Source organism: Triturus cristatus, chromosome 4_1, assembly GCF_964204655.1.
Source record: "Triturus cristatus chromosome 4_1, aTriCri1.1, whole genome shotgun sequence".
Lineage (NCBI taxonomy): Eukaryota > Metazoa > Chordata > Amphibia > Caudata > Salamandridae > Triturus > Triturus cristatus.
Genome location: NC_140585.1, coordinates 41,637,102 through 41,656,012, shown reverse-complemented (window position 1 = coordinate 41,656,012; position 18,911 = coordinate 41,637,102). Strand labels below are relative to the sequence as shown.

The 18,911-nt window shown below is 50.5% G+C and overlaps 1 protein-coding gene across 3 annotated transcripts in view; it reads left to right on the top strand.

Annotated features, from left to right (window-relative positions):
- Nucleotides 1–18,911, top strand: part of CD5 (CD5 molecule) — a 139,410-nt gene that overhangs the window by 81,463 nt on the left and 39,036 nt on the right. For all 3 annotated transcript variants that reach the window (XM_085651454.1, XM_085651456.1, XM_085651455.1), the window contains one exon: nucleotides 8,425–8,730. In XM_085651454.1, the coding sequence (XP_085507580.1) occupies nucleotides 8,425–8,730 (306 nt within the window). The remainder of the gene's footprint in view (nucleotides 1–8,424; nucleotides 8,731–18,911) is intronic.

Here is an 18,911-nt window from a genome sequence, read left to right as displayed (position 1 = left end):
GCTGTGGAAACTGTTTGTTAGTACTTACTGCGGATGCGATGGGATGAAGATGTTTATTGATGGGACGATGAGGGGAGAACAGGGGCGAGGACTGGGCCCAACCGAAGCTACGACTCTGGTAATCTGGGGGCGGTGGATATGCTTGAGTATCGTTACGGGGTGGGTAGGCGGGGCTCCATTTTCTGTATTGGGTGGGATTGATCGTCTTTCATTACCAGGAGGACCTGCTGAGGAGATGATCATACGAAGCATGTTGGGGATATTTTGGTTGAGGGGTGGGGGAGTGAGACGGTTTGAAAATGTTCGTACAATGTTGGGCGCGGCTGCTATTACAGGGATGCTATTTTCGGATTTTGCGGGAATGCATGATGAAGAAGTGCGAGGGGAGCCCCTCATGGTGCATGTAGTACACACAATCATCCACATAAGTTATGACAGTAATGTTTCTAAGGCGGTAGGACACACAGTGCGTTGCTACTGTAACGTACGGGTAAAACAGGTATCGAGCATGAACACTCAAGGGAGCGAGTGGAGAACTCCTTTGCTGCTGCACTGTACTCCTTCTCACTATCACCATGGCCAGGGTAGACACTGATTTGAATATATTAACATGGAACGTTAGAGGCCTGGGAGACCCGAGGAAAAAGAGACAGATCCTCTCTTATCTTGATCGCCATGCAATTCACATAGCCTTTATCCAGGAGACTCATTTTAGAACGCAGGCTACTCACACTTTTGCCAGTAGATGGGCGAAATACGCAGTTTTTTCCTCCTACTCATCATACTCTAGGGAAGCGGCAATACTGGTGAAAAAAGGAACGCCCTTCATTATGGCAGGCACTAAAAGCGACGCCCAGGGGAGGTATTGTTTGATGTGGGGTAGGCTAGGACATGTGGCAGTTACCCTGGTCTGCTGCTACGGCCCCAACATAGACGACCCGCATTTCTTTACAGACCTCAGTGCAGCTATCATAGGCGTGGGCCCGCAGCGCCTCATCTGGGGAGGGGATTTCAACACTACGGTTGATCCATCTAGGGACAGGTCACACCCGGCCCCACACCATTATACCAAAGCTCGTGCGACGTTGTTGGAGACACTAGCTGAGCATAACTTGATTGACACATGGAAATCCCTCCATGCTGACGAATGGGAAGGCACACACTTCACGGCGCAAGCACGATCATGGGCACGGCTTGACTATGTTCTTATATCTCCCCATTTTTATACGGCGCTTGATCGAGTGCACCATCTTCCAAGAACGTTCTCTGACCATTCGCCGTACGTGTTACGCTACGGGCTGCGGACTTAGGCCCCCCCCTGACTGCCTGGCGTTTGCAACCCACGATGCTGATCGATACTGTGTTTCAGGAGGAATTGCGGGAAGACTGTTTGGATTTTTTTAAGCGCAACAAAGATTCTGTGAGTGCTGTAGAAACTATATGGGATGCATTTAAAGTGACCTTAAGGGGCATATGCATCGCTAAGGGGGCCGGTGTACTGAAGAGTATACTAGCACGCTTGCGAATGCTGGAAGGTGATCTTAAAGCGCTCGAGACGACGTTAGCGGACAGCCCTGACGATGTTACGCTGGCACGTATCCGCGAAAAAGTGACGGAATATTCGGACGAAGCAGCTAGGGAGGCGAAATATAGAGGTAAACATTGGATTGCCCGCCGCTATGGCGAAGGCGAGCGGCCGGGGAAAGCCCTGGCGGCCACGATAAGGTTGACGCGGCCTCCTAACACTATATTGGAAATTGAAGGCGTGGAAGGTACAGTATACAGAGACACCGCGCACATTCTTAACGCGTTTGTGGAGCACTATCGTCAATTTTATACGTCAACTAGGACTGGGGATCTCCACTTGCAGGACTACCTGGAGGATGTGTCCCTCGGATGGATCAGTGATGCACATAGAGCATTTCTGAGCTCCCCTTTTGAGTTGGACGAGGTGCATGAGGCTATTATGCACATGCGTTCAGGCAAGGCTACGGGCCTAGATGGGATACCGATAGAATTCTATAAGACTTACATTGATTTTATGGCACCGGTCTTGCGGGAGGTGTATGAAGACGCCCTCGAGGTGGGCCATTTGCCCCCTTCTATGCGCATGGCCCTCATTACGTCCCTCCTTAAACCTGGGAAAGCTGCAGATAGGTGTGACTCTTATCGACCCCTTTCATTGCTTAATTGCGATGTAAAAATACTTGTGAAACTAATTGCTACCCGTATTAACTTGCTACTCCCTAACCTGATATTGCCCGAACAGGCAGGGTTTGTGCCCGGCAGGGCGACGTCCCATAACCTGCGCACTTTCTTTTCGATCCTAAACTCGGTACATGAGGACCTACCAATGGCTGCCATCTTCCTCAACGCCTCGAAGGCTTTTGACTCGTTAGAATGGGATTATGTATTCCAGGTGCTGGAACGTATGGAGTTTCCAATCATTTTCATCTCCTGGATTAGACTGTTGTATACATCTCCTAGGGCCAAGGTGCTGATAAATGGCAGACTTTCCTCGGCATTTACCATCACCAGAGACACTAGACAGGGTTGCCCCCTGTCGCCCCTGCTGTTCGCGATAGCCATGGAGCCCCTTGCCGCAAAGTTACAACAACATCATAAAGATAAGGCGCTGCGGTGTTTTCAGAGGCAGATATTAATATCTATGTACGCGGACGACATTACTTTGTATATACGGGACCCCAGTAATAACCTCGATCCGATTCTTAGGGAATTCATCCGATTTGGCAGGCTCTCCGGAGTTCAGATCAACTGGAGCAAGTCACGGGTTTTCCCTCTTACGACATCTACTGCGCGGTTTGAGTTGGAGTACCCTCTCGCCTGGTGCGAGGGGGACTTTAAGCATCTAGGTATACACATAGAAAAAGACAAAGATGAACTAATGCGGGCCAATTATGGCACGACAATGACTCGCATTACAGACTGCATTACTAGATGGATCACGCTTCCTCTTTCTATGGCGGGAAGGACGTCGTTGATTAAAATGGTAATATTGCCTCAGCTATTGTATCTTTTCTTGAACATCCCCTTTTACCCGGGCAGTTTCTTCTTTCGACGCCTACGATCAGAGCTCATTAGACTAGTTTGGGGCGGGAAGGCACCCCAACTCAAGTGGGAGGTCCCTGATTTTGAGCTGTACTTTCAAGTGGCGCAGGCACATTACGCCTATTTCTGGATACGGCAACCTCGATACATGCCCCAACTAGCGGCTGAACACTGGCTGGCGCACCCGATCCCCATAGAAGGCGTCTTGTATATCCCAGTGCAGGGGAAAGATACAACGCCCACGACCGTGGCGAGTACGGTGACTGCATGGAACCGAATAACGGCCAAATTAGGGATTGCCATGCTGTTCGCGCCACTCTTGCCCCTTGTTTATCATCCCAGCATGCCCCTGTTGCAGGAAGCGGGGTTTCGGAAATTAGTACATACTATCCACGTCGCGACGCGGGGGGACCTGTACCATGATGGCAAGTTGTGTTCTATGGAACACTTATATGAAGGCATCCAACCCTCTCCCCTTGACGTTTTTTTGTACCTCAGGCTCCGGCAGGGGATTAGGGCGCTAACGCCTGCCTTTCCGCAGGAACCACCGGATGTGACACCATTACAACATATCCTCCTGGACGAGGCACCTGCCAAGTTAGTCTCTAAAATTTATGGGTCGGTCCACTCGCTCATAGTCGCCCCGCCTCTGGCAGCCCGGGCGAAATGGGACCTAGAACTGCAGGACCCACTGACAGACAAACAGTAGGAGTTCTGCCTCCAACAGACGTAACGTATTTCCTCTAGTAGTAGATTTAGAATAATACACTATAAATACATTCACAGATTATATTACACTCCTGCCCGGCTTCACAAATATCGACTTCGTGAAGATGACAGATGCGACAGGTGTCATGCCCCTGGGGCGGATTTTCTTCACCTGGCATGGGCGTGTGCAGCGGTGCACCGCTATTGGTGCCAGATATTTACAGCACTTTCGAAAATGATTAATTCAGAGATTGAGCCCTCCCCTATCCTTGCCCTCCTGGGATACGTGGAGCCCATACAAGCTACGCACCGCAAATTCATTGCGCTTGCCTTCTTACTTGCTAAAAGACGAGTTGCTTGTCGGTGGGGCAGGGGTAGGGCCCCAAAATTTAAGGATTGGATGCGGGATCTTACTTACTGTCAGGAACAAATCAGTACATACTCTGAACTCTTACCAACAGCCTCACAACCAGCAGATATCTGGGCTCCACTGCACTGCTACCTGTTGGGGGGGAGGCTCCCGTGGGAAGCAGAACGCCCACATAACCATGAGCTAGAGAATCCTTCATGGAATACTGTGAATTTATTGAGAGAGGCACTGCCCGTGGGATATGGCTCCAAAGACATTGCATACTGGGGGATTCCACCCTTGTGAACAATATATTCCAGACACCTGGTGTTGGGGCGTATGGGGCCTGGCGTGGAGCTCCTCAAGGGGGAGCGTGGGCATCGGTAAACACTATAGTACTCATGGAATTAATGTACAGTCCTGCTCTGCTGGACAGGTTCGCACTGTCAATGCCCGTTGTGTGTTCTCTGTTTTCCTGCCTACATTGTATTGCTTATGACTGGAATGTGTACCCATTGATGCACCTTTGCTTATTGCAGTATGATCACTCAAAAAAGTTCAAAATAAAAGTAAAAAAAAAAAAAAATCTATATAGTGGCATGGTGTCCTCACGGTGGCAACCGCATTGTGGAGGGGCATGGGGGTGGCAAAAGGATACAGCTGCAAGGTTTCACAGATGGGATTGAATTGGCCTAACACACTTGGGCAATGTCTGGTGGCGAGACCATATAAAAGTGTATGATGATCTGGCTAATCAATACCGGTTGCACAAACCCCAGTACTTCCGCTACCTGCAGTTGCGGCACACTCTCAATCAATCAATCAATCAGTAGATTTGTAGATCGCTACTTCTCACCCGTGAGGGTATCCAGGCACTTGGAACACCTATCGAGAGAAGCTAGTGATGGCCCTGGAGAGTAACGCTCTGGAAGCTACATTGGTGATGGAGAAACTGGGGTTCAAGGGGATATTGAGAACTTACCACAACTTAGTGGTCAGCTGCCCAGACACCATGCGCACCCCGACCGTAGAATGGGAGGAGGATACAGGCCAAATAGAGCATGATCAGCAGATAGAAACTGGCGGTGAGAACACCAGCAATATCCTCCCGCCTCCCAATGATCCAATGTTAATATTTTCACAGGTTAAATTACTACCTGGTGCACTTGGAGCAAAAGAGCCGCTTTCCCGACCCCTGCTTTCAGCAATGCAAAGCATCACTGGGCACTTATATACATATGGTTTGGGAATACCCGAAAAAAGCCAGTTACTGGCTGGCAATTATGACCACATTGGGTGGGTCACCAGATTGAGTTAGAAATAAAAAATTATACTATGGAGAATGACGGCGGAATGAAGTGGTCCACGGTACACTACAACGCTTGTGTGCTTGGGCTTTGTTGACAGCTAAAAGAGGTATCGCCAAATATCGGCATGCCGAACGTGACCCACTAAGAGCGAATGGACCAGAGGGGACGATGGTGGGACTGCTCTCAGTGTCACGTAATGTATGAATCTTTGGATAATGTTCTATGTTGTAATGGTACCTCTTGTTGGAACTTACACTTTATTAGGCCTAATTTGTTCCATAGATTACACCATAGAATTTGCATGCAATATGGTATTCTGCATTTCCCTGTGGTTTATATATATTGAAACAAATAAAAAGAGTTTATACAAAAATGCATAATAAAAAAAAATGGTTTTACTTTAGGTGGGAATTTACCTTTTACTTTAATCTTCAGACAATAATTTTTATTTAACTTAGTGTTTTTAAATTATTGAAAGATTTAATTCAAAATGCAGTTAATAGTGCTGTAGCTTTTTTTAATTTGTTCTACATCTAAAACAAATATATAAAATTAATATGCATTAATATTTAATACAAGCATATTTTCCGTGGGAGGTTGTTGCAGTAACAGTGGTTGGCAGTGTGTGGTACTGGACCTACTCCAGCTTCGAGCTGGAGTTATTTACCACTGTTTGGGCTCTTTTTGGCTGGAGTAACTTTAGAAGTGCAGTTTATGAACAGTGATGGGCTTACTCTTTTATGGGGGGCTGCATGTCCCTCCCTAAATCCCTCCCTATCCCCCTACACCCCTCTTTACTCCTCATTAACCCTCACCCATTTAGTAGTTAGTATGCCTCTTTTTCCGGACCCTCCCCACATTTACTATTGAGTAGCAAACGTATATGTGTGAGGATTTTCCCATAGAGAAGATAGAGGAGGTGGAGTTGGAGTTTTACACTCATGGGTTTGTGGATAGCACCTTGAAGCACCTTAGGAGTGCTTTAGAAGCACGTCTGTGGTATCACTGCAGTGCCAATAAACATACTACAGGATGCAGTTTGTGAATTGGCCTCTCAGTCTTTTAATGTAACCAATAATCACCATAAAATGCCTCTTCCTACGATTAGCCTGGAAGACTTTAAACCTGCTTTTGTACCCAAATATAGTTTTCCTCTTTTTGGCCTTGGTGACTAGATTGCACATCTTCCGTTGTCGGGCAAGCGTCCTGGTTTTCTTGGCGGTTAGCTCACACCGGGCGCATCACACTTTTAACATTATAAATACTCATTGTAGAAGTACACTCAGTTGTTCAATAGTCAGTTTCTCTTGTTTTTCCTTTGGGACTGTGAGTCACAATGTGCCACAGCAACGCAGTGACATCCCGTGCCTCACAGAGTTCAGTCCAGATCTTCTAACAACCATCCCGGTGGAAACAAGCGTGTTGCCGTCTCTCCCTTATCCCTTACTACCTCTTCCCTTCTTTCTTCAAAAGTGGTGCACTCTTGACGGCTTTTCTGCTAAGGCGGAGGAGTGGCGCCCCACTGCTTCACAGCCGTGAAGTAAAAGAAACATAAAATGATGATAACTCGCATTATTATCATCTTATGTTCCCTTCTGCTGCAGCAGCTTTCAGGGCGGGCTGCTCCAACTATAGAGGAGCAGGGGAGGACTGGTTTGCCCACTCCTAAATACACATGATTGTTTGGCCGGCCTTCTTGGGCCGGCCAAACATTTATGCAAACTTCACATCTTCTCTATGCAGGCTGCATTGCAGCCTGTGTGGAGAAGATGCCCAGACCCCCATTCCCTGGCTGACCGCTGTTCCGTGGTGCTCATACCGATTACAACACTGAATTGCAGCGTTGTGATTGGCTATTGGGGGGCTGGGAGGGTGCTTCCTGCTGCATCCTGTATCTTGCTGCAGACCGGAGACAGGAAGAAGAGGACGGAGGAGAGACGGCGGCTGGCCAGCCATCACAGGTGTTTTTTTCAAAACTTTTTTCATCCCAACCCCGCCCCAGCAATCTGCACTCGCCCCCGCCCTACCACACGGGTCTGGTAGCAGCTGCTACTGATGACACTACAAAGGTCATTGCAGTTAATTCAAAGAATTTATCAGAGATGGAAATATTCCTGAAAGACATGTTTTCAGAAAGTTTATGACCTCGCCTTGATGTGCCTCAGTGCCACCCCCCACCTATATTGGCCGCAATATCGAGTCCTCTGTTTCGATAACAGCATGTGAGTCACACTATGCTAATGATCACAACAGACACAGGCCCAGCTCTACTACATCCTGAGGGATCTGACCGAAACCATGCCAGGAATTCTCCTACTCGTCCTCCCACAGGAAAGGTTGCCCCTGGGCAAAGTTGTAAAAAAAAAAAGTCCCAGCTCGACTACAAAGGCATGTCAGAGAAACACCCTACTAAAACCTCACTTAAACTCTATTAAAACTCCATAGAGCCCTAAAGATTGAAGTTTGGCCAGTCTTTGGCTTGATGAACTAGTACTGGTCATTTGTATAGTTGTGAGATCCACGCAGGGGCAGCTAGCTAGTGGCCGATCGGTGCAGCGCCTTTGATATTGGGAGGTGTATGACATTTAGGCTTAATCATAAGGGCTTTGCTTGGCATTAAAGTTAGAACCTGCGTTCTGTCATTTGACATAGTGTATGTCTTGAAAACTTTGAAGGCGAGCCCTAAAGCAGAGCCAGAGCCCATAAGGATTTGGCAACCCAAGGAAACATTGAGTACATTCCTGAGAGAATCAGGCAGGGTGGCATGGAGGATAAAATGTGACTCTGGTGGGTTTGCCAAACCCAGTTGGAGTCCCAGTGGATGGGAAATTGACAATTTGTGCAGAGTTACTGGTTTTTAGCTGCAGCTCGGCTATCTTTCGATCCATGGGATAGCTATTTTCAGATTCTATAGATAAGTTGTATAGTTTTACTTTGTAGTTATACTTTTAGGGTTCTTCTCACTTCTCTTAATTCTTTCTCCTCCAGAATTCCAGCCAAAGGTGAAGACGCGGCTGATGGAAGGAGTGAGTCGCTGTGAAGGTACAGTCGAGGTGCTCCACTTGGGAAGATGGCGGCCACTGTGCATCGACGGTGGGAAGGCCCAGAGCTGGGGTGCCGAGGTGTGCAGAGACCTGCATTGTGGCAGTGTCTCCATGATATCACAGCTGGACGAGACCCGTTCAGGGGGCAGGCGTGGGAAAGCGGGGGTCTCCTGTTCTGCAAAAAAGTTAGAGGAATGTCATTTGTTCAAGGAGGAAACAGAAGCTGCTTGTACCCCCGCTAGGATTACATGTAAGTGTTAGCACTCTTGTACGTTTGCCGTTTCCAAGAGTTGTTCTCTTACCCGATGCTCTGATCTGAAGACTGTCATAGGACTCTTGTGTAAAGGCTTTCCGTCTATACATTTCTTTTACTCTTTCCTTCCTCTCTGCACTGTGTACCTTCTTGTCCACCCACTGGGTTTTAGTGCTATATTCACTCCAATGAGCTTTATACCTTCTAATAGGTACGATATGCCCTCCGATGGATTTACCATACTAGTATAACTTGATAAGCCAATAAGACCTTGCCACACTTCCTAACACAGGATTTGGATTAGGCTTCAAAGGTCATGGAAAATCTTCTGATTTATGTGTTAAATTCTACATGATTCATCATCGAAGTAGAGTCTGCTGGCTGCATCACCTCCACCGTGCATTCGTTTGGAAGTCTTTGTCTTTGTTGGTTTGCACCCTGCTAGCGGTAGTAAGTTCTACATCTCATCTTGGACGATTCTTCATCGATGTAGAGTCTGCTGAATGCATCACCACCACCATGCAGGAGTTTGAAGATCTTTGTTGGTTTGCGCCCTGCTAGCGGTAGTAGGTTCCACATCCTATCTTGGAGCATTCTGCATCGATGAAGCATCTGCTGGCTGCATCACCGCCACCGGGCCTTAGTTTGGAGATCTTTGTTTGTTTGTGCCCTGCTAGCGGTAGTAGGTTCTACATCCTATCTTGGAGGATTCTTCATCGATTTAGAGTGTCTTGGCTGCATTACCTCCTCCGTGCTTTAGTTTGGAAGTCTTTGTTGGTTTGCGCCCTGCTAGCAGTAGCAAGTTATACTCTCCATCATGGAGGATTCTTCATTGAAGTAGAGTCTGCTGGCTGCATCATCTCCTCTGTGCATTAGTTTGAAGATCTTTGTTGGTTTTTGCCCTGCTAGTGGTAGTAAGTTCTACAACCTATCTTGGAGCATTCTTCATCGATGTAGCGTCTGCTGGCCTCATCACCGCTACCGGGCATTAGTTTGGAGATCTTTGTTTGTTTGCGCCCTGCTAGCGGTAGTAGGTTCTACATCTTATCTTGGAGGATTCTTCATGGATGTAGAGTGTCTTGGCTGGATCACCTCCTCTGTGCATTAGTTTGGAAGTCTTTGTTGGTTTGCTAGCAGTAGTAAGTTCTACACCCCATCTTGGAGGATTCTTCATCTAAGTGGAGTTGGCTGGCTGCATCATCTCCTCTGTGTATTAGTTTGAAGATCTTTGTTGGTTTGTGCCCTGCTAGTGGTAGTAAGTTCTACATTCTATTTTGGCAGATTCTTCATCGAGTCTGCTGGCTGCATCACCGCTACTGTGCAAGAGTTTGTAAATCTTAGTTAGTTTGGGCCCTGCTAGCGTTAGTAAGTTCTACATCCTATCTTGGAGGATTCTTCATCGATGTAGAGTCTGCTGGCTGCAACACCTCCCCCTTGGGTTAGTTTGGAGATCTTCGTTGGTTTGCGCCCTGCTAGTGGTAGTAAGTTCAACACCCCATCTTGGAGGATCCCTCATCGATGTAGAGTCTCTTGGCTTCATCACCTCCACCGTGCATTAGTTTGAAGATCTTCGTTGGTTTGTGCCCTGCTAGCGGTAGTAGGTTTCACATCCTTTCTTGGAGGATTCTTCATTAATGTAGAACCTGCTGGCTGCATCACCTCTACCAGGCATTAGTTTGAAGATCTTCGTTGGGTTGCACCCTGCTACCAGTAGTAAACTCTACATCCCATCTTGGAGGATTCGTCATCGATCTAGAGTCTGCTGGCCGCATCACCTCCACCGTGCATTAGTTTGGAAGTCTTCATTGGTTTGCGCCCTGCTAGAGGTAGTAAGTTCTACACCCCATCTTGGAGGATTCTTCATCGATGTAGAGTCTGCTGGCTGCATCACCTCCTCCGTGAGTTAGTTTGAAGATCTTTGTTGGTTTGCGCCTTGCTAGCGGTAGCAAGTTCTATACCCCATCTTGAAGGTTCCTTCATCGATGTAGTGTCTGCTGGCTGCAACACCTCCCCCTTGGGTTAGTTTGGAGATCTTCGTTGGTTTGCGCCCTGCTAGTGGTAGTAAGTTCTACACCCCATCTTGGAGGTTCCTTCATCGATGTAGAGTCTCTTGGCTTCATCACCTCCACCGTGGGTTAGTTTGAAGATCTTTGTTGGTTTGCGCCCTGCTAGTGGTAGTAAGTTCTACACCCCATCTTGGAGGTTCCTTCATCGATGTAGAGTCTCTTGGCTTCATCACCTACACGTGAATTAGTTTGAAGATCTTCGTTGGTTTGCGCCCTGCTAGTGGTAGTAGGTTCTACATCCTATCTTGGAGGAATCTTCATCGATGTAGAGTCTGCTGGCTGCATCACCGCCACCATGCAAGAGTTTGGAAATCTTCGTTGGTTTGCGCCCTGCTAGGGACCCTGCTCAGACACTGTATGATCTACGTTAAAAATCACATGCCTTTCCTTTCCAATGTCATCCCTGTTCCTGCAGGTCTGCTGTGACAGAAGGCCAGAGCACTAGACTGGCACTGAAAGGTGTATCAGCTCTGGTAAAAGGCATGTTGTGAGTTCCGCCCAGTTACACATCTTGGCAGCTACTGATTTCATACTGAAATAATAGGTGCAGTCATTCCTGAAAGACAAGCATTTCAACTGGAACTGAATTTCAACCTCTGTTTTTTATTAGATACACGAGATAGGTTTTTGACTCCTATCTTGTATTGCCAGCAGCTATTTCAATAGAGTAACCACTCTTCTGGACTGCCACAAAGGCCAGTGAGTTTATAGTAATGTAGCCGGTGTAAACCGACCAGTGGATAACAGTACAAAAACTTCCTTGAATAAAATATAAGAACCTGTGAAGTCGTTTTTGAGTTAGTCTTCAGGCAGAAAAGTGTTAACGCTCCCTTTGAGGAGCCCTGTGCAGTCCAGAGGCAGCCCTGGTCCTTCGTGTCTCCCAGGTACCGATGGAGGACCGGTTAGGTCTTTCACCTACACAAGGAAGGATGCTTCTGTACTCGCTGTGGGACCTCTTTTGGTTTAGACGCTTTGTTCATTTTGGGGAAGTCACTTTTATGTCAGGAAACCTTTTGCTATATCCGGTTTTCGCCAGAAATCCTTGACTGAAATGAAAACCTCTCAGCCTGTCTACACCCCTCTGCTGCGATGGGAGGTAGGTACGTTGTGTGTCAGAATGATTGTAGCACTGGCTGGTTAGCTCTCATTCTGTTGTACAGGGGGATTGTTTGGTAAAGGTTCAATCACATCCTTTTTTAACTGTTCATTAGTTTTAGCTACTAGTCATATTTTCATTACTTCTACTTTGTTTTGCTGTTCATTCCCTTTTGGTATTATTTTTTTAGTTTTGCAATACGTTGTGAATCCTCCATTCATAGTATCGCCATTAGCACCCCTCAGTCCCCACTCCAAGCAAAATACATTACCCAATAATAATCACACAACACAGACTGTTTGATTGGGTACAAATGCTGCAGGTTTATTACATACACCGTTATGTAATAGGTGGGTTATCTTACGGGCGATCCAAGGGCAGGCAACCAACTGGGCCGCCTGCCCGCCTGATGAGTCGGGCAGCACTGGGACGAACCCCGCCTTTGCTGCCATCCAAGTGATTCTCTTACAGGATCACGTGACCGTTGGTAACTTCTACTCACGCCCCTTCCCGGGGCGGAGCGTCGCATAGCAAACCCCCGGTTGTTCAGGCCCACAACCGCCCAATGGATTAGCGGGGTGCCGACACGGCTTCCAGGACCCTCCCATGAGGCTCCTCGGATTTGGCTCTGGCACCCCCTCTGGTGCCGCGCAGAGGTACCCTTGGTACCGGCCTGCTTCCAGATCGCCCTGTAACTCTGCCACAGCTCTGGAGGTGGCCCCCGTCACCGCCAGGGCCCCCACCACAGCTATAGTCTACCTGCAACCTCTCATCTCTAGTACCTCGCTTAGGTCTAACAGGAAAAGCTCCATGCCTGCTGGCGATAGGTGAACTTCATCATCCTCAAAATAACCCTTCACGTTCTCTTTGATCATCTCGTGTCTGATGAAGCCCAGGCCCCTCTGGTCAGTGAACTTGCGCATTGCCCCTTTAAGTCGCTTCCGGGAATGCTCAACCGCCTCGCCCGATTTGGCCCCCCGCCAGTTTCTGCGCGGGATTATCTCTGACCAGATGACGTCGCACTGCCCTACGTGCTTGTAAATCTCGCCTAAGTCGCTTTTCATGGTCTACAGGAGAAGCCTTCTACCCATGGCGATGAGGTCATTCCCACCCAGGTGAATCACTAATATTTTAGGTGCTGCCCCTTGCGCCGCCAGTCTCTGTTCCAGTTTGTTCCTGAGCCAGCTCCATCTCATGCCCGGGAAACCCATCCACTCAAAATGTGTCTGTGGGAAGTGCCGCATACAATTCGGGTGCGCCGCCCACTGAGCCACCCTGGCAATATATGAATGCCCGATCACCCATACCGGTCGCCCTAGTAAAACAAGAGACAAGGTTTTACTCTCTAGACGTTTAATCTTGTCCAGCACACAAATAAGAAAATCAACACTGCAGATACACTGCAAACAATGAATGATAAGGTACATCACAGGTGAACTTATCGTTTGTAGCAGTTCGACTCCCACCGCCCCAACTTCTTCACACTCCCTGGCTCTAGACCTGCCATGAACTCCGCCGTTGCCGCCCCGATCCTGAATGAGTGGCTGGAGTATCTCTTATCGAGCTGGGCCAAGCCTGCTCTGGACAAACTAGCCCTGATAATCCTTTCCATCTGATACCTTGTCAGGGGCCCCTGGTCCACGTGCATCAGTAAGTAGGGGGGCGGCACATCAAGAATTCCCTGACCCAGTGGACCGGGCAAAATCGCGGGTCCCCGAGGGGCTTGAGGACCACAGCCAGCCCCTGCCCCGCCTGGTCAGTCTTGGATCTCCGGAGGCGGATGGACAGGGAATCAGAGAGGGACACATCTAGGATGCCCAAGGCGTCCCCCAAACTGTCTGTCTTGGACCTAGCCACCAGCTCACTAATGCGGAAGGCGCCAAAGAAAGCCAAACAAAAGGCAGCCGCGAAGAGGGTAGCCTCATACTTGGAGTAGGTGACCCCGTCCAGTACCCCCAGCATGCCCATGAGGATGTTAAAATCGATGGGGGCTCTATTGTCCGGGACCTAGACTCGTCCCTCGCCCACCTCTTGAGAGCTGCCCTTATGGCGAAAGATTTGGTAGGGTCCGTCCCCCCCGCCATCTTTGCGTCGTGGCTTACTGCCGCCAGGTGGCCGCAAACCCATGAGTGGCTCCTCCCATGCTCCCTGGCCCACACCACAAATGCCCGTACTCTACCCTCGATTGGTGCGTAAGCGATACCCAGGGTGTGGGACACGGATTTGAAAGTGGCCAAGTGTGCCTCATAGCGCTTCCTGGTACCTGGAGCCAGTGGTCTTTCCTCCATGGTTCTTAGTCGTTGGTCCACTGCAGGATCCTCCAAAGGTGCGCCAGGAAGGGTGTCATCTGTGCTCTTGCCCGCGGCCAGGCCTCCCTGAAGCGGAGCCACTGAAAACGAGAAAGAGCATCAGCTGCCAGATTTTTTTACCTCTTCAATGTGTCTGGCCCTGCATTCCACATTACATCGCAGGCAAGCCCTGACCAGCACCCTGAGCAGGCAGAGGACTGGCACCTGGCTGTTTGCCCATTGATGGCCTGGACTACCGCCATGTTGTCAGATCAGAATAGGACCTTCCTGTCTGACAGGGTCTCCGGCCAAAGGTGTAGTGCAATGACGATGGGGAAAAGCTCCAGTACAGTGATGTTTGCATTGATGTTGTGCCTGTGCCAAGCATTGGGCCACCCCTGAGCACACCAGTCCTCGCCTAGGATGGCCCCAAAGCCCTCCCTGCTAGAGGCATCCGTGAATAGGCACAACTCCTGAATATCCAACCAGGGTTCCCGCCAGATCACCGTCCCATTGAACTGCAAGAGGAAGTCCCCCCACATGGCTAGGTCATGCTTCAAACCTGACCCCAGGTGGACCCTATGGTGCTTCTTCTTGACCTTGGATGTTGCCCTAGCCAGTCTACGAGCAAAGACCCTCCCCACCGGAATGACCCTAGCTGCAAAGTTTATTTTACCCAGAAGGCTTTGGATGTCACCCAGGGTGGCCTTGTCTTTCCCCAGCAATGCCTGAATGTCCTGGCGCAGCGCCTGAACCTTATCAGCAGGGAGTCTGGACTCACCCTTGACCGTGTCCAACTCGATGCCTAAGAAAGTCAGAACTTGTGCCGGGCCTTCAGTCTTGCCAGGTGCTAACGGCACCCCTAGGTGTTAAGCCAAGTCTTCAAAGCACTGCAAAGCTCTCATGCACTCCTGCGTGTCAGCCCCCCGATAAACAAGAAGTCATCAAGGTAGTGTGTCACTCCCTCAACCCTGAACGTACTCATTAACACCCATTGAAGGAACGAGCTGAACGCCTCGAAGTATGCACAAGAAACTAAGCAGCACATGGGCATGCACCTGTCATAGAAAACTTTGCCGTGCCATTTGAAGCTCAGGAGGTGTTGGCTGTCGGGGTGGACCGGCAGTAGTCGGAAAGCCGACTCAATGTCTGACTTAGCCAACCAGGCTCCCTTCCCTGCCCTCCTGACCATATCCACCGCCAGGTCGAGGGAGCAGTAGGACACAGAACACCTCCCCTCCTCCAACCACGAGTTCAGAGTCCCCCTCTGGGTACGACAGGTGCTGGATCAGCCAAAAGGACCCCGGCTCTTTCTTGGACACGACCCTCAGTGGCTAAATTACAAAGTGCGGGAGGGGAGGGGGGGGGGGGTAGGTTAAAAGGGTGACGTGACCCCAAGTAAAATGTTCTTCTTCTGATCCTAACTTGAGAGGGACCTGCTGCTACTGGGCGCCAGGAGAGACCGCCACTGGGGACTGCCTCCCTGCTGGAGGGCCCTGTGAGCTGGCCCCTGGGCCCAGTCTTTGCCCCCCCTGCTTCCTGAAGGGCTTCCCCTGGATTGGAACCTGGCCTTTTGATTGGGAGAATCTCTCCACTTATTGATCTTGGACTTTGGGCTTCCACCCTAGTGCTGGGGGATCGTTCTGCTCCTACCCTGAAGAGCGCTTTATTTCTAAGTGGGAAGAGCGCTTTGTCCCTGCCCTGAGCTATCCTGAGGAGCACTGCCGTCGTTTGGCCTGCAGCGCGGTCGATGCGGAGGGAATCCCGAGCGTGGGGTCCCCCCCCCCTGGCTGCTGACCGGCAGGAGCCCACCCCGCATATTGCGCCTCATCGCGGGTGCCCACCCCGCTTATTTAATTATTTTGCTTGTAAGCGGGAGCCCACCCCGCGACTTCGCCCGTGGTTGACGCAGGTGCCTACCCCGCTCTTGATATAAACAAACAAGGGTGCCTATCCCTCTTGCCGCCGAAGAAAAATCACCGCCGCGGCCCGAGCCGCACACTGAATTCCCTCCGGGCCGCTGCCCAGCGCGACCCGGAAGGCAGGGACTCCGTGGGCGGGACTTCTGGGAAGGGAAGCCCCGCGAGAGAGGAGCCCGCGCCGACGGAGAAGACGGGAGAGGACGGGAGCCTACCCCGCCTCCCCGAGTGGCCCTGCAGAGTCCCGGGTCCCAGGAGGGGGCCCGAGTGAATGTGAAGACACCGCCGCAGAGAGGAGACGCCGCAGGGAGGAGACACCGCCTCCCAGGCAGTCGGTGAGTGCGGGCGTCCCTGCGGGTCACTCCTCTGCTACGTGCGGAGTTTCCTCTGTTTTCGAGCCCCCGAGAGGCTCCAACGTCTGGGGCATTATTATTCCAGAGCCTGTGAGGCTCCAACGTCTGGGGCATTATTATTCCAGAGCCTGTGAGGCTCCAACGTCTGGGGCATTATTATTCCAGAGCCTGTGAGGCTCCAACGTCTGGGGCATTATTATTCCAGAGCCTGTGAGGCTCCAACGTTTGAGACAAGTTCTTTCTTTTTGTTGTCCCTCCTAATTGGCGCAGGAGTATTTCAGGAGCCAGTGCGCTCCGTGGGGGCATGATTATTTACAGAGCCCCGTGTGGCCCCAACGCGCTGCAGATTTGATATAAAGGCACAGTGGTGCCCGGCCTTATCTGATTCCCAGCTGCCCAGCACTTAGTGGGCAACTGCAACGTTTAGGCCTGATTCTTTGCGCCTTCTGCCTTGGCTGCGTGCGCAGCCCAGCCCTGACACTTTGGACAAAGGGCGTTTGAGCCCCTGAGAGGCCAATTTGGCCTGGGGACAGTCTTTCGGTGACGTGCCCTCACCTAGGGTACATGGTTATTTTTACATGTGTACTTTTGCACCATGTGTATTGCCGGTATACTTATTTTTTATTCCTAACTGTGTCCATGCGTAGGAGACTGTTTCCCTAGTATAGCTTCTGCTAGTGTGTTCATAGTTCCCTGCGTGATATATGCCTAAGGTGTTTAGGATTGCGTAGGGTGTACTTACCTTTTACCAGTGGTTACTGGTTGTGCGCTACATTTATTATTTGTTCTACATTTCTACATTTACAATTTGGTGATTTGTAATGATTCTGACAAGTGGTCCATGTGGCCCTGTCTTGTGTAAATAGTCCCCTGTAAATTCCGCCCAGTGCCAGTTGGTACAGTATAAATTGTGTGAATATTATCTAATGTGTTTTGGTATAATACAAAGGCTAATTTTATACATAACCTTGTGTGGAGTTGTGGTGGGCCTTGGGTGTTGTTGCTGGGTGCGCGCGCAAACGCTTTACACATTGCCTCCGGGATAAGCCTGACTGCTCGTGCCAAGCTACCAAGGGGGTGAGCAGGGGTTATCTTTGGCGTGTAACTCCCCAGCCCTGACTTAGAGTAGTGGTTTCTGCCTGGCTTTGGCGCAAGCCTTAGCCAACCAGAAATCCCATTTCTAACAAGGAGGTTGGCGATCCTGATGGGGGAAGGACCCTTAGCCAGAGAGAGGAATTTTGATCCACCCCCGGGGACCCCAGGGCAGTCTGTATCGCAGTCAGTAGAAATCTGGGGAAGGGATAGCGGGTCGGGGACATGGAAAGTGCAAGGATTACTTGTCATGCCTGGCCGGGGGCTGGGCCGGGCTGACTCGCTTGGAGCAGGAGGGGGCAGGGTGCTCAGCACCGCACTTGCTGCAGTTGTGTGTGAACCTGCATGCTTTCCCGCAGGAGCCCGCATTGAATAGCCTACAGGTTCCATTGAACATTGACCTCTTGCCTTGCTTCCAGCCCCCCCTCCCCCCCCACAACTCCCCTGAAAGGACTTTTTAGATTGGCCCTTCACTTCCTGTTTCGTGTCTTTGGGCTTGTCACTATTGGAGGTGCTAGGCTTTGCTGTCCCCTCAACTGTGCGCTTCCCCATGTGCATGACCCAGAGCCTCACCTCTAATTGGTCCCACTCTAGTTCGGGGCACATGGCCATTTTCTTCCTAAAATCGCAATCGTAGTGGTACCAGCCCATCCCCCCACTTGTCTCCGCCTCATTAGTGATAATGCTAGCGTACTGGAAAAGGCCCGGCCCTTGTTCCGGGAATCTATCCATGATCACTGCCGCCAAGATGGCGAAGGCTTGCCCCCACCTGACGATGCTCTTTTCGGGCCACGACTGAAAACGCACTTTCTTGTTGTCATCTTTACCACCCACTTTCCTAGTGTCGACCCCCTTGGCCCCGTGCATGAGGAGGGTGAAAATATCAATGAACTCCCTTCTCCAAATACCTTCTTTAGCTGCCAGGGGCACTTCCCACCCCGAAGAGCAGCGACCGGATAGCAACGGTGCCATGGTAACCAGGGGCTTTGGCACCACTACCGTGGGTAATACTGCTGGTTTTGTGACCGTGGGGACCTCCGTGGGTGTGGCGGGCATGGTTGCTGCCATGGGCGTGGCCAGGGTGGGGGAGGGGGTACCAGTCGGCAAGGGTGGTGCGCCAGCTGGAAGCTGTCCTCCCAAAGACGAGGGGCTCGCCAGGACTGGACCCCCCACATGGACAGGCGGTAGGCCAGGCAAGCTGGCCGCCCACCACAGACTTGCGTGAAAGCCGGCACCGCTGGTGCCACAGCAGGGGGAGGGGTAGCCGCAGTCCCAACTGTGCTGACCAGGCTGGCCAAAGCTAGGCCAGCTCTAACCTCGGACATAAAGCTCCACAGGGTGTCTGAGAGCCTGCCCAGGTCATC